Source organism: Perna viridis, chromosome 13 (assembly GCF_037379345.1).
Source record: "Perna viridis isolate PV_CMFRI_1.1 ecotype Kerala chromosome 13, ASM3737934v1, whole genome shotgun sequence".
Classification (NCBI taxonomy): Eukaryota; Metazoa; Mollusca; class Bivalvia; order Mytilida; family Mytilidae; genus Perna; species Perna viridis.
The window spans coordinates 32,995,626-33,010,507 of NC_142457.1; the positions used below are offsets into that span (position 1 = coordinate 32,995,626).

The 14,882-nt window shown below is 34.5% G+C and overlaps 1 protein-coding gene across 1 annotated transcript in view; it reads left to right on the forward strand.

Annotated features, from left to right (window-relative positions):
- LOC148600393 (uncharacterized) overlaps positions 1–14,882 on the forward strand; it is a 140,081-nt gene that overhangs the window by 91,316 nt on the left and 33,883 nt on the right. The window contains exons 78-94 of the mRNA XM_088557410.1: positions 205–355; positions 1,459–1,639; positions 2,254–2,593; positions 3,047–3,225; positions 3,517–3,696; positions 4,966–5,138; positions 5,728–5,905; positions 7,086–7,223; positions 7,821–7,976; positions 8,310–8,558; positions 8,957–9,109; positions 9,284–9,478; positions 9,898–10,400; positions 11,063–11,411; positions 11,615–11,773; positions 13,029–13,260; positions 14,455–14,654. Of these exons, the coding sequence (XP_088413536.1) occupies positions 205–355; positions 1,459–1,639; positions 2,254–2,593; positions 3,047–3,225; positions 3,517–3,696; positions 4,966–5,138; positions 5,728–5,905; positions 7,086–7,223; positions 7,821–7,976; positions 8,310–8,558; positions 8,957–9,109; positions 9,284–9,478; positions 9,898–10,400; positions 11,063–11,411; positions 11,615–11,773; positions 13,029–13,260; positions 14,455–14,654 (3,716 nt within the window). The remainder of the gene's footprint in view (positions 1–204; positions 356–1,458; positions 1,640–2,253; positions 2,594–3,046; positions 3,226–3,516; positions 3,697–4,965; positions 5,139–5,727; positions 5,906–7,085; positions 7,224–7,820; positions 7,977–8,309; positions 8,559–8,956; positions 9,110–9,283; positions 9,479–9,897; positions 10,401–11,062; positions 11,412–11,614; positions 11,774–13,028; positions 13,261–14,454; positions 14,655–14,882) is intronic.

A 14,882-nucleotide genomic window follows, 5' to 3' on the forward strand; every position in this document is an offset into this window, starting at 1 on the left:
AAATACATTTAGAGATCTTCAGATAGAAAACCTCTTTACTTAGATATAATATTTACCAATTGAAAATGGAGGAAAATCTGGTTTTTTTTATTGTTTCCAAAAACTGGTTTCTGAACTTCATTCTTTTTCCAAACAATCCATATGACTGTATATGCCATACTATTTTAGGGGAATTTTTACCTCAGTTCTTCTGTCTCATTTCAGTTTCTACTGTCTGCCAGAGAATGTAACAGCTGGTGTCCCTACATCTGGGTATTTCGACTGTCCAGCAGGATATTACTGTCCACAAGGAACTGGATTGGACTGGCAGCCATGTCCTAAAGGAACCTACAGCACCAAGACCAACATATACATGGTAAGTTTATTTTGCTTAGCAGCTCCAGAAAATGTTGAAAATTAAATTTGTGAAATTTTATATTCATTCTTAGCAATATGATAGTAGTTTAGTACATTGTAAACTTATTGAATTTTCATGTTTGCTTATTTAAATTGTTTGTCAAATGACATATGTTCTTGGGTATTAATTTTAATTTTGGAGATTATGAAATATTTGATAGAATGAAATTGGACTTTTGCTAGAACTGTTTTCTTCATTATTTGTCTACCACAAATATTAGCAAAAAATAAGTACACTAGAAATAATTTCACCCGTTCAGTTTTCTTTTCCAGTAAATGGGTACTGTACACATATTGTTTGCAGTATAGGGTGCAAAAGTAACACAATAAGATATGCCACCCAAGACATAGTTGAGGGTGATATACTGTCTGAGTGTGTTACTCTGTGTATCACCCTCTGCTGCAGGCAGGGTGATATACTGTCCGAGTGTGTTACTCTGTGTATCACCCTCTGTATTACATTGTACTGATTACATTTTGTACATCACACTTTTATGTACACTATTGTAACCTTTTAGAAACTTAAGTATAATTGTTATAAAACCTCAGATATAGTGAATGTCAAACTGGAATGAAATTTTTAAGTATTTTAACATTTAAATAAATCAACAATAGCTAAATAACAAAAAGGAACACTTCCACTATTCATTTTTCTAATTAAAGTCATCTTATATTAAAATTAAAAGGATGCACATATGGAAAAGTAAAAACATTTCTGGTCGAGAGGGAGATTTATTGGAGTGACATATCGTAACTACCAAGTTTTTAGGGAGCTAGAATTGAATAGACCAAATTAACACCTGATGATTATCCAACAGAAACTTGTGATTTTTTTGTATGAAGTATAATATATGGTTATTTTATTTACACTGGGATAAATGAGTATTGATTTTCTTTGATTTTCACAATTAACCTTTTAAAAATTAGTGCATATAATTCCCTATATTAATGATTATTTGTAGCAATTTGTGTTGTCCAATTTTAAAAGTTTGTGATTTCAAAACTTATAGCCGTTTGAAATTTCTTCCTATTTTTTCATGGAGATAATTATCTTTTCTCTAGCTTACTCAGTGCACTGATTGTGATGGAGGGAGGTTCTGCTCAGAAGAGGGAGCCACCAGTACTACCGGAGATTGTGCTGCTGGATATTATTGTCAATCAGGTGTTGACAGACCAAATCCAGATAACTCTGCCACAAACAGCTCATATCCTCCAACCTGTCCTCTTATTGGTGGTCACACAGGTAACAAATTACCTCCCTTTTAAGTTCCATACCTTAATGCTTTGTCACATTGTAAGTGCTGTCACAACTACATTTCTCATAAAATTTATACCAAAGCTTGCTATCACTAAGACTGGACAATTTTTAAAAAAATGCCACCTGGATAATTTTTGTGGCAATTATGCCACTTTGATTATCGAAAACCTGGCACATGCAGGAGGCATGGAACTTAAATTATTTATTTTGCTCCAGAACAGAGTTATTTCCCTCGACAATGTTGAAATCTATTAAAAAATCATATTATAAAATATGACAATATAGCATACAGCTTTACAAGAAGCTCTGAAATTACATCATCTGATGATTTCTTCTTTTCTGCAATTCACAAAAAGTTGTAATGAAGCTTGGCAAATGGACCAAAGTACATGTACTAATATGCTACAAATCTCCTAGTATCCAAAAATTCAGATGGTGTTGTACAAAACCTTTAGTAAAGAGGCACCATGTTTTTCAAAAGATTTTTAATCATTTGGAAAAAAAGTTAAAAATGTCCTGTTTCTGTTACAGAAGAAGTTCTTAAATATGTTAATAGTGAAGGCATCATATGTAATGCCAGTTTCCCATTTATGTTGCAGGATATGGAGATGTCTGTCCTCCAGGCTACATGTGTCCAACTGGCAGTGAACTTCCTGTAGAGTGTGGTGCTGGAACATACCAAGATGAACCTGGAGCAAGCGATTGTAAGACCTGCCCAGCAGGGTTCTACTGTACAACCAACTCCACCGATTTCTCCGACAAGCCTTGCCCGGCTGGATACTACTGTCCTAATGGCACCACCCATGCCCATCAATATCCATGTCAGAAAGGATCATACAATCCAGCCATTCAACAGACGAACAGCTCATCGTGTGTTCTTTGTGATGGAGGCAAATATTGCCCAGTAGATGGAGCTGATTCACCAGCAGGCAACTGCAGGTAGGCAACATTTTAGATATTTTCATCAATGAAATATTAATCTCTGTACACGCTTATTATTTTATGCTGATAAGCAATAAGCAAAAAAGTTCCTGAAAATTGGAGAATTACTCCAAGAACCCAAAATAAAGTCTCTGCTAAAATTACATGATTTACTGAATAATATCTCCACTCATTAAAGTTGGCCTATATTGCCATTGTTTTGTCCATCTGTCCATTACACTTTTCTATAACAGATTTCTCAGCTTCTATTGGTGTATACGTTTGCATGATATCTTGAACTGTGTCTCCCCTTTCCCAGTCCCTTGCTTATCTCCCCTTTCCCAGTCCTTATCTGTTTCCTGTTTTAATACTTAATAGCATGATATAGTGTGCAAGATCTTGTTTAAATCTTAAAATGAGAGGAAGTAAGGACTTTGTCGATTTACATGGAATACTTTTTTAATGTTTCAGTGCTGGGTGGTATTGTACAGAAGCATCGACCATGACCATGCCATCAAATCCTGTCGAGGGTGGAAGATGTTCAGTTGGTCAATATTGTCCTGAGGGTAGTGAAGCTCCCATTGAATGTGATGGTGGAAAGTATTGCCAGACTGTTGGATTATCCCTGCCTACTGGTATCTGCTTGGCAGGTTAGTGTCTTGTACAAAGAGTTGACATAAGGTTGATTTGAAGGTCAGACGGTCAAATAAAGTATTTTTTATAGAATGAAACCTGTATTCTGAGTAGGCAGTTCAGTTATATTCAGTGAATATTTAAAGACTTAGAGTCAAGAAAGTGTTCTCCTGCAAGAAATTGTTTCTTTGTGCTATGATATCTATTAGAATTAAGCATTGCTATTTTAGTCTTTTTTATCATGCAAATTGTCATGGAATGCCTAAAATATCCAGTCAATCAATATATTTTTTTCTCTATTTTTTCAGGATACTACTGTAACATCAGTGCTTTTATAGCCACACCACCCCCAAGCACCTCTGGTGACAGATGTCCAAAGGGTCATTATTGCCCTGCCCAGAGTATTGCCCCAACACCATGCCCCATTGGTTATTACTATGATAGAACTGGAGCTCAACAGGAATCTGACTGTGTCATCTGTACTAAAGGTCAGTTGTTTTTTTTTTTATGAAAGGTTATGTGTACTTTTTTTTTGTTATGCACTGCATTTGTACTTGATAAAGTCGTATTTACTTTACATTTCTAAACTGATGATTAGCTGGTTGAGTTTTTGTACTACATGAAATTTTGTAAAAGGTTCTTCCAGTTATCATAATAACATTGATTTTCAGTGTTCTTAATATGGCACCTAACAAATGAGGAATCATTTAAAATCTGAGAACAAAGTATTATTTGAATTTGGAATTATTTTGGATTTTAGAAAATAAGTGAAAAAATTATTTATAAAACTTACCCCTACTAATGGGGTTAGTCATGCCGTCATGACTAAGGGAGGTTAGTAAGTTTCCTTGACTTTTGTTATTCAACAAACTCTGTCCCTTAGTCATGCCAGCATGACTAACCTCTTTAGTAAGGGTTAGTTTTACTAATTTTATTTTTGGTCATTTTCTTAATTCCAAAATAATTCCAAATTTAAACAATTGAGTTTCTTAGTGTTTGAAATGAAAAGTAAAATTTCATATAAGTAAAACCTTACCTGTTATCACTCCCACATTAGAGGGAGACTCCCACTAAATCAATGAGAATTTTAGAATCCCCCACATTAAAATGTAAGATTTATAGGAGGTTTTTGGTTAAAATTAATGCTTTTTCTGTGACAAATACTAAATAATTTAATTCTTACATAAAAAAATTTGCTTTTGGGTGAAAATCTTCCACATAAAATAGTGTCAGTGGGGGTAGAATCTCCCACATGAACTTCCTCAAAGGTTAACAGGCAGAGTGAAGGAATATTTTTATGAGTAACAATAGTACAAACCTATTTCTTCATAATGTAACACTGTTTGGCATTGGCTGTGTGCATACATGTATTGTAGATTATACCCAATAATGATACTTAATAAAAGTAGATCACCAAACTAGATTTGGAAATAATCATATATGTACTTGTGTGTATCATCATATTACATTAAAATAGAATTGAAGAAAACGGAAAACATTTATCTTATTCTAGAACAATAACATTACGTGTCACAGAACTTTTTAATTGTGCTCTTTGCAAATAAAAAACCTTTAATTTTCTATACATTTCAATACTTAGTTTTCCCACATATTGTCTCCTCTTGAATGCAATATTCTGTACAAATTTGCAAGATGCCTGAAAAAAATACTCCATTGCATAGTTTTGGTCTGCCTTAGAATCCATTATCCTATGCACCCTTCCGCCATATTGAAAAAAAAGTGATGTTTAATTTTAGGAAAATACTGTGGAAGCTACGGACTAGAGGCTGAAACTGGAGACTGTGCAGCTGGGTACTATTGTCCTGAAGGTCAAACAGTGGCCACACCCGCCAATTACAGCTGTCCTCTGGGATACTTCTGTGTGGGTGGGAAGGAAATGCCAGAGCCATGCCCATCTGGAACTTATCAGGTATTCATAGGAGTTTGTTTCATATTCCTCAAACAATGTTTTAGGGGTATGTAGGAATCACTTACCTATGATTATTAATATTATTTTAATACTCCCATCCTACAAAATGAGATAAAATATAGGAACACCTTTGTCCAAACTTAAGATTAAATTTCTTAGAAACTTTATGTGAAGATTAGACAAAGACATGCCTGAAGATTGATATATGCATCCTTTCTGTTCAATGTATTCTTCCTAAAATTTATTAAAAAATTTGCATCCATGTTAATTGAAGTTTTTGTGCAAACAAACAATACTTATTGCAGTTGCCTCTCACTGAAGAAAATTCAGATACAGTCAAATAAATGTAAACCAATTTGTGAAGAAAATGAAAATCCCTTTATTTACTGAAAACCTGTCTAAACCAGACAGTCCAATTTTGACATTTGAAATACATGGTGTACCTATGTTAAACAACACTCCTGCCTATAGTGAACAAAACTTACAAAAAAATGGGGTTCAGTTTAGACAGGTTTCAATGTACTTTTAACAAGGTCAATGATCCTAAACATGCCCTTGAATTGTAGTTCTGATATTTTTATTGTTTTAGGACGAACCAATACAAAGTACCTGTAAAACATGTCCTGCAGGATATTATTGTAATGCTACATTCAGTCCTGTCATCAACTATGCCACTTATATCTGTCCAGAAGGATATTATTGCCCAGATGGAACCAGTTTTGATGATGAATATCCTTGTCCTAAGGGAACTTTTAACAACAGAACGGGTAATGTTTACATTGAACTTCTTGCCTTTAATGTGTATTTGGAAATTTGTTTTAGCTTTTTATATTTTCTGTGGTGAAGTCTTTGCAGAAACACACAAAAAAACTTTTTATTTTTATTTTCATGAAATATGGCCAAAAATAGACATACCTGTTAACCCTCCCATATTTCAGTGGAGATTCCCACAAAATCAGTGAAAAATTTCGGACATCCCACAGAAATGTTAAGATTTATGGGAGGGTTTTGGTTTATATTTTCAGTGACGAATACTTAATAATTGAATTCTTACATTTAAAAAAAATTGCTTTTCATCAAAATCTCCCACATAAAACAGTGTCAATGGGGGAGAATCTTCCACACGAATTGTTCCAAGGTTAACAGATATTATACAGACTGTTCCAAAGTTAACAGGTATGATTCTGACTGTTCCAAGGTTAACAGGTATAATACACACTGTTTTTTAAGGTTAACAGGTATGATTCAGACTGTTCCAAAGTTAACAGGTATGATTCAGACTGTTCCAAGGTTAACAGGTATGATTCAGACTGTCAGAAAGTAGAATAAACAGATAATTTTAGTCTTGAGAAAATATACAGCAGTTAATAAGATCACTATATGTATTTATGCATACAAGACCAGTTGATTCTCATGTTCTTAATTTAGATCTTATAAAAAGGTTATTTTGCATTGTCACTTTAACTCTTAATGCATATTGAATAAAATATTATGGATGTTTGCTGGTCATGTTCAGCCATTTTTTGTCAGCTTTTCAGACTCTGCTGGTTTTATCCATTTTGTATAGCATTTATATTTTTTACACAGTGATCCCCACTTTTCTTTTCATAATTTCATTAAACACACCTTAAAATTAAAATGTTTTATTTTGAGAAGTTTAAATGAAATCCTTGTTTTTTTCTTCATTGTTTTTAATAGATAAAACCTACTAAGATAAAACCTTATACAAGAGAAATCCTTTTCCCAGCAAAATTTCAAATGCGTATATCTTAAAAATGAGCTCACTGACTATTTTTTCTTCTTATATTGTTCTAGCGTGAAAAATAATTTTGCAACCCATTAAAATCCTTGATATTCTTAGACCAGCGAACATTCTTTAAATAGGCTTAAACATATGTTTAAGTAATGCTTTGTTAAGATTTTAATCTATCTTTTGTTTCATTTTAGGACTGAACAGTACACATGAATGCTCTGAATGTGTTGGTGGAATGGCATGTGACATGGATGGTTTGACCTATCCCATGAGGCCTTGCTCAGCTGGATATTTCTGTAGACAGAGTGCCGACTCCACAACACCTAGTTTAGGTAAGATTGACAGTATGTTTGCATTGTAATGTGCTGTGTTTTTTTATAAATCTTATATTTGTGTGTAGTAGGTTGTTTCTACTAAGTGTTCTACTGAGGTGAATGTTATTTCAATGACTTAGCACTTGTTTTCTCATATTAACTTTGATATCACTATTGTGAGAGCCAAAAAATGATAGCATTGATGTATGGTATTGTATTGGGTAGTTACTTGTTTTAAATTGTAAGTTTTCAAAATTTTCAAAAATGGTCATTTGGAATATTGAAAGAGTAATCAAGGGAACCAAGGTTATAGCGGTAATCAAAAGAATGTAATCCAGGGAAAAAAGGAGATTGTTTAAATTACAGGGAAATCTAACTCCATGAGGTCTCTGAATAAATAAAAAAAAAAAATCATTCAGTTATTTGCATAATCAGTTTCCTTATCCACAAAGGAAATTATTTTTATGTAGTCCAAAAGGTACTCCAAAAGTGATGAAATTTAAAAATCTCTTCTATTTTAGTATTTGATACTTGAGCTATTTTGTAGACTTGTGTCAAACAAATCCTATGGCATGGCTTCCTCAGGATGCATTAACGAAAATTGGATTATTGTAGGTTCCTTGGCCGACCGATGTTCAGCAGGATCATACTGTCCAGAGCAGACGGCTGAACCAATCGGCTGTCCTGAGGGTAGTTATAGTCCTGCCGTGGGGCTCCAGATGGAAAGTCAGTGTATCAATTGTACAGGAGGATATTATTGTAATGAAACAGGTTTGTAGGCTTAAATCTGTCTTTGTTTAAGTAAACATTGGACTCTGGTAACACCCTCATTCATTTACTTTAAAAAGTACTCTAGCTGACAGCTTCCAAAACCAAAGCGTCATACTTTATATTGGTTCTTTAATGAGCTTAGCTCACAGTTTTTCTAGTTAAATTACCTAATTCAGGATTTACCTTTATTGTTATTATTGTCACATGTCGTAGTATTTATTTAGGTTTAACTTCAGGACTTACCTTTAATGTTATAATGGTCACATGGTGTCTTATTTATTTATGTTTAACTTCAGGACTTACCTTTATTGTTATGGTGTCTTATTTATTTAGGTTTAACAGCAGTTGTAGGACAGTGTCTCCCATCGTATTACTGTCCTGTTGGCTCCAAGGTATCCACTGAGATAATTTGTACGGCTGGTCACTACTGTCCACTGGGTACAGAGACACCTGTCCCATGTCCTGCTGGAACGTTCTCGGACATCCAGGGACTCAGTATGGAGTCAGAATGTGCTAACTGTACTAAAGGATATTATTGTGAGACTTCTGGCTTGACAAATGTTACTGGTCCTTGCAAGGAAGGTAATCATTAAAGATAGGTTGTTCTAATGTAGCACTCGATGTTTAGAGCTTCTACAGATTTTACACAACTAAAATCCTTTATATTTTTTATATACTTTCCATTAAGAAATCCTGGAATGTTTAAATTGAAATTGTGGGTCTTATATACCGTGCTCCAAGGAAATTCTGCAAAATGGTGAAAAAGATCAGACCAAGATTCAATTGGACCAAGCAGCTGTCAAGAATTTTCTGAAACATTTCAGGTTTCATTTCATACTAATAAGATATGACATTTTGAAAATAGGAAGCAACTGTAATCACGCTCAAAATGATTTTTTTTAAGGACAGGATTTTGAATTTCAGGATTGAAATTAGTGTTTTTTAGAAAATATTTAACTAGTTATGGTTTTGTGTTTCAGGATACTATTGTCCAACAAAATCCAGTGTAGAAACTCAGATTATCTGTCCAGAAGCTAGACATTGTCCAACAGGGAGTGCGGAACCACAGGAATGTCCCGATGGAATGTTTGTTGATTATCAAGGGGCTGCAACTTGCTCTGTCTGTCCAGAAGGTAATCAAGTATATCTATAAAGTTTTATATGTGGAATTGAGGGGATCCAAAATAGAAATTAATGAAATACTTTTAATTCAGGAAATGTTTGCTTTGTCTTCTTTCTTTTGATTTTTCTAATCAATTAAATTTTTGTTAATGATTTTGAACTTGATTTTTTATGAAATATTTCAGGCTACTATTGTATACCAGAACTTTCAATCGAGGGAGATGCCTCATCAGCCAAAACAATCTGTCCCCTCGGATATTTCTGTCCTAATGGGACAGGACATGACTGGCAGCCTTGTCCTGCTGGAACTTTCGGAAACAGTCTTGGACTTAAGAAAGCAGAGGATTGTACACCATGTACTGGTGGACAATATTGTGAAGGTATGGAAGCTACCGGGTTGGTTTTATGATGAAGGAGGGGGGTAGATGGAATTTGAATTGAAAAATGAAAGGACTTAACCAGACATGTGTGATAAAGTATCCAATACAAGAAATTAGTCATATTACAAAAGGCTTAAGATAGAAAAAAAAACAAAATAGGACTGACATTACAACAACAAAAAACAACCTTAACCACTACACCACTGAAATCAAAGTCTTTGAAATGTCTTAAATGTTAACAAATCCATCTATGACCTTTCATTCTCAAGGAATTATGAACTATGATGTCTTTGAAATACCAATGAAAGAGGAGGTATTGTGCTGCAGAAGATTAATCGTCCTCCATGAAAATTTGTCTTTTCCAGAAGATTGGAATGTTCTCTTTATGAGGTTAGATATACATTTTGTTTGTTTTCCAGGAACTAACTTGACCTCACCAACTGGAGACTGCTGGCCTGGATATTATTGTATCTCAGGTGTTGACAAAGCCAACCCTTTGATGTTAAATGACTCTCAATGTCCTACTGGAACCACACATCCAATCATTGGCCATCTTTGTCCAGCAGGTCACTATTGTCCTTCTGGTACAGACTATCCCATTGGTTGCCCAGCTGGGTCATACCAAGACCTGACCAATCAGGACTACTGTAAGGCCTGTCCTTTGGGTCATTATTGTTATGCCAACACATCAGACTACGCTCCAAATATTTGTCCTGGTGGATATTATTGTCCAATCAACACAACTGATTTATACGAGTTCCCATGTCCACCTGGTACCTTTAACAATTTGACCCAACAACACAGTATAGATTCATGTGAGTCATGCACTCCTGGCATGTATTGTCAAGGTCATGGAAATGCTTACCCAACCGGAAACTGTTCTGCAGGATGGTACTGTACCAATGGATCTGATGCTTCTCAGGTTAGTGGTTATCTTCATGACTTTTCAAGTAAGGTGTTGTTATAGAATTTTTCGTTTGAAATATTTGAATTTTATCTTTTATCCTCCCTAAATTCGAATTTACCAAGAATTATGGATTTTAGTCTTTACCCATGAGTTTTGAAAGAGGGTGCTAACTTCATAAAAAATCTGGGGATCCTTCTTCAAAAATGTTGACTTTAATAATAATAATTATGCTAATAATAACAGTTTACTTTATTTTAAGAGGATAACACAGTAAGTTAACAAGAACTAATCTTCCTGAAGCCCTCATGCAATACAAATGAAGACAGAAATTATGTACACATAATAGTCACAGTTGAATGAGTTTAATAGTGTTTGATGGTTTTCGAAGGGAGTGTGATTGCAACTGATCAAACTCCCTTGTGTAGGGCCCTGAAAAATTAAGGCTTTTATTAAAATATCAGTCTTAGATTTCTTTATGAAATCAGAGTCTGGTCATGAAAATCTCACATTACAGTCTATGGCCAGTGGATAAAAATGGTTATGATGAAAAACAACAAATGTACCAGCATATAACCTTAATACAAAATAATACTTTCTGAGGTCACCATAAGGTCTTCAACAGTGTATGCATGAAAAATTATTTGATTTTTAATTGTCATTAACTTTTGTCATTTCAGCCCACATTGACTGGTGGACAGTGTTTAGCAGGATTCTTCTGTCCAGAAGGATCATACGAAATGCAGAATTGTACAGCTGGACAATATTGCTCAACAGATGGACTTGAAATCCCTGATGGGTACTGTGATGCTGGATATTATTGCCCAATTGGCTCAACATCTCCACAGCAAATTGATTGTCCAGTGGGCCACTATTGCCCACTAGGAAGTGACTTGCCTATGCCTTGTGGTAATGGAACATATGCACCCAAAATACGACAGCAGCAGTCTTCAGATTGTAAATCATGTGATGGAGGGTATTACTGTAATGGCACTGGACTCAATGCTGTATCTGGACAATGTGATGCAGGTAAAAGGCAACAATGTCTGTCTGTCTATCCTTACATGTACATGTAACTCTTCATGTAAGCGTGTCCAAGTAACAGTATTCACAAATTAAAGTACTTCCTCATCAAGACTCTACAATAACTTCAGCCTTTAGAGTTCAATGATTAATACATATTTATCTCTAAACACTAAGAATTGAAATGAATAAGCTTCCATTTTTTTCAGGTTTTTACTGTCCACCTGGCCAAACCCAGCCCAACCCATATGACTACAGATGTCCCCTAGGACATTACTGTTTGGTAGGGACCCACACCTTTTACAGATGTCTGAATGGATTCTTTCAGAATGAGAAAGGAAAGTCATCTTGCAAGATATGTACTGAAGGTAAAGAAACAATATCTTTCACAGAGGTTATATTCAATATTTCAGTGCTTTTACATGACTGCCATACTCAGTACAAAGCCCCACAGCTTTATACAAATTAGCACAGTACACAGTAAATAGCTTTGGTGATTTGTAATGAGTGTGTAGCTGAGTGTTATATAGTAAATCGAGAAGTAGATATATATAGGTCTACAGAAGACATACTCCACAATAGAAGCAGATATACAGCAGATATATATAGGTCTATAGAAGATATACTCCACAATAGAAGCAGATATACAGCAGATATATATAGGTCTGCAGAAGACATACTCCACAATAGAAGCAGATATACAGCGGATATATATAGGTCTACAGAAGACATACTCCACAATAGAAGCAGATACATATAGGTTTGCAGAAGACATACTCCACAATAGAAGCAGATATATATAGGTCTACAGAAGACATACTCCACAATAGAAGCAGATATACAGCATATATATATATAGGTCTGCAGAAGACATACTCCACAATAGAAGCAGATATACAGCAGATATATATAGGTCTGCAGAAGACATACTCCACAATAGAAGCAGATATACAGCGGATATATATAGGTCTGCAGAAGACATACTCCACAATAGAAGCAGATATACAGCAGATATATATAGGTCTGCAGAAGACATACTCCACATATTTTCGGGAGTTATTTATTTTTGTTGTTTTTTTTTTTTAATAAATTACAAAAAAAATCACAGCAAGTAAGTCCCTTTATTATGCAACACACATCCTTTATTATACAATTTAGATTTTAGATGATATGTAACTCATGAAGATAAATAGCAACAATATTGAATGCATATTATTTTATTTATTATTATTAATTTTAGTGTTAGACCTGTATAGCATGAAACTGATTAAATTGAATTTTAATTTTAGATTTTAGTATCATTTGATTGAAAATCCCAATTTAAATTGTGACAGTAAAGTGGTTGTTTGATAGATTGATTGATTATGTCTTAATGTCCTATGGCAAATTTTTTATGAATTTCATTCAAGAATGATTGACAAATCAAACAGACTTTGTTTTGACACACTGAGCTGGGTTAGCTCACATCTTATGGGTTTGGAAAGGGTCCCTCATTAATGATTGATCTGCTAATCTTGATACAGATGTTTGAACATTTGTGGGTTTTTTATTTATAACTGCCTTAGCTTTGTTTAAACAACTCTACTTGTCCTTTCTATGATTTTTCATTTCCTTCTTTTTCAGGATATTATTGTGATAACAGTATAGAACCCATTGGGGACCTCACTAACTACACATGCCCACTTGGGTATTACTGTCCTAATGGAACTGAGACAGCCACACAGTATCCCTGTCCTGCTGGTACCTTCAACAACAGATCTGGCATGGTGTATGAGACAGACTGTCAGCCATGTACACCTGGGTATTACTGTCAGAACACTGGACTTCCAGAACCTCAGGGGCTTTGTTTCCCAGGGTAAGTTGACAGTGGCATAGTGTATGGAAGGGTCTGTCAGGCATGTCCTTTTAGGTATTACTGTTAGAATAATTGATTTCCAAATCCAAACTGTTTTCTAGTGTGAACATGGTTTTTGAGATAAGGAATGTTGAAAAGTAAGCAATCTCCCAATCAAGAGTCCAGAAATTTTGACAGCCCATGCTGGACATTTTATCAAACTTCAACTGACGTTTTTGTCAGTCTTTTAAGATGCTCAGATCGAAAATAAACTTTGTATGTAGTTATTTTAAGATAAATATGGGAAAGTGTGTTATTTCATCACATACTCTGTCTTTTACAAAATATCAGAGGAAGTGAATGAGTTTGGTTTCGACCACATGTGGACGTTCCAACATTTAAACAAAACATATCTCTTGGACTTTTTCATCACATAGGCAAACAGCCAATACTTCCGAGTGATGAAAAATATGTTGATTATTTATAAAAGAAAATCGCAAACACATTTTGTTTGTTGACTTCTGTGTTAAAACGATTCAATCGACGAATTAATAATTACAAACTACATGTACGACTGATTTGAAGTTTCAGTTCCATGTGCTTTCGTTACCTCTGAAAGATCGGTGGGGAAATGGTGGACTTGTCAGTCTTTTTTCTTAATTAATAAATGTATAAAGATTCTCCGAGTTACTACAATTAATTCGTATAGGCAATGGGGCTGCACTTGTACCGTTAATTCAATTATATAATCAACTAATCAGTCACAGGTGGCTGCACATTGGCTGAAATTGACACAAACCTGTCAATTAATTTCCAATAAACAATTAGGAGACTGGTAGACAGGATGTTTATACACTAATAAAACCACGCAGACTGTAATTTATAAGGGTTGACAATTTTTTTTAAGTCCGATATTGGAAAATTGTTGTAGGTCATTTGCAAAATTTGTCGGTCAATGACCGGCATTTTTTACCGTTTCCGGATCCATGCTCCTGATCCCAGACCTAATAAGTTTGACATACCTCAATATACTAGTATAATGCTTTTTTTTTCTAAGAACATACTATCGCCTAAAGGGTTGTGATTCTAAGGTTAGTGTACATGTACAGTGAAACCTGGGTAAATGGACCCTGGATCTTATTTCAAAAGATTTGCCAATGCTGGATTTCAAGCAAGTAGTCATTTATATATAACTGATTTTTTATTTGTTTTCAGCTACTACTGCAATGGAAGTACTATTGACCCCAACCCAACAGAAGGACTTTGCCCAGTAGGCAACTATTGTCCAGAAGGCAGTTACCAGCCTACTGCTTGCCCAGATGGAACAATTGCTGTGTCAACAGGCAATGACAACCTTACTGATTGTGAGCTTTGTAAACCTGGCAACTATTGTACTCCTGCTAGCTCAAAGAATGGTAAGTTCACTATTTGAAAAGTAGTGTTTTCAAATTATTATGCAATTTTTTAATATCTTGTAGCTAATCTAGTCATTATTATTTACTGTGGAGATATTTGTTCTATTTTAAAAAAAATTATGTATTAAGATTAATTTTATTATACTTGTATCATAATATATTGGCTGAAAATTGGTGGTTTTAATTTTTTTACATAAGTGCTAATATTCTTTTTATCAGTTTATCAGG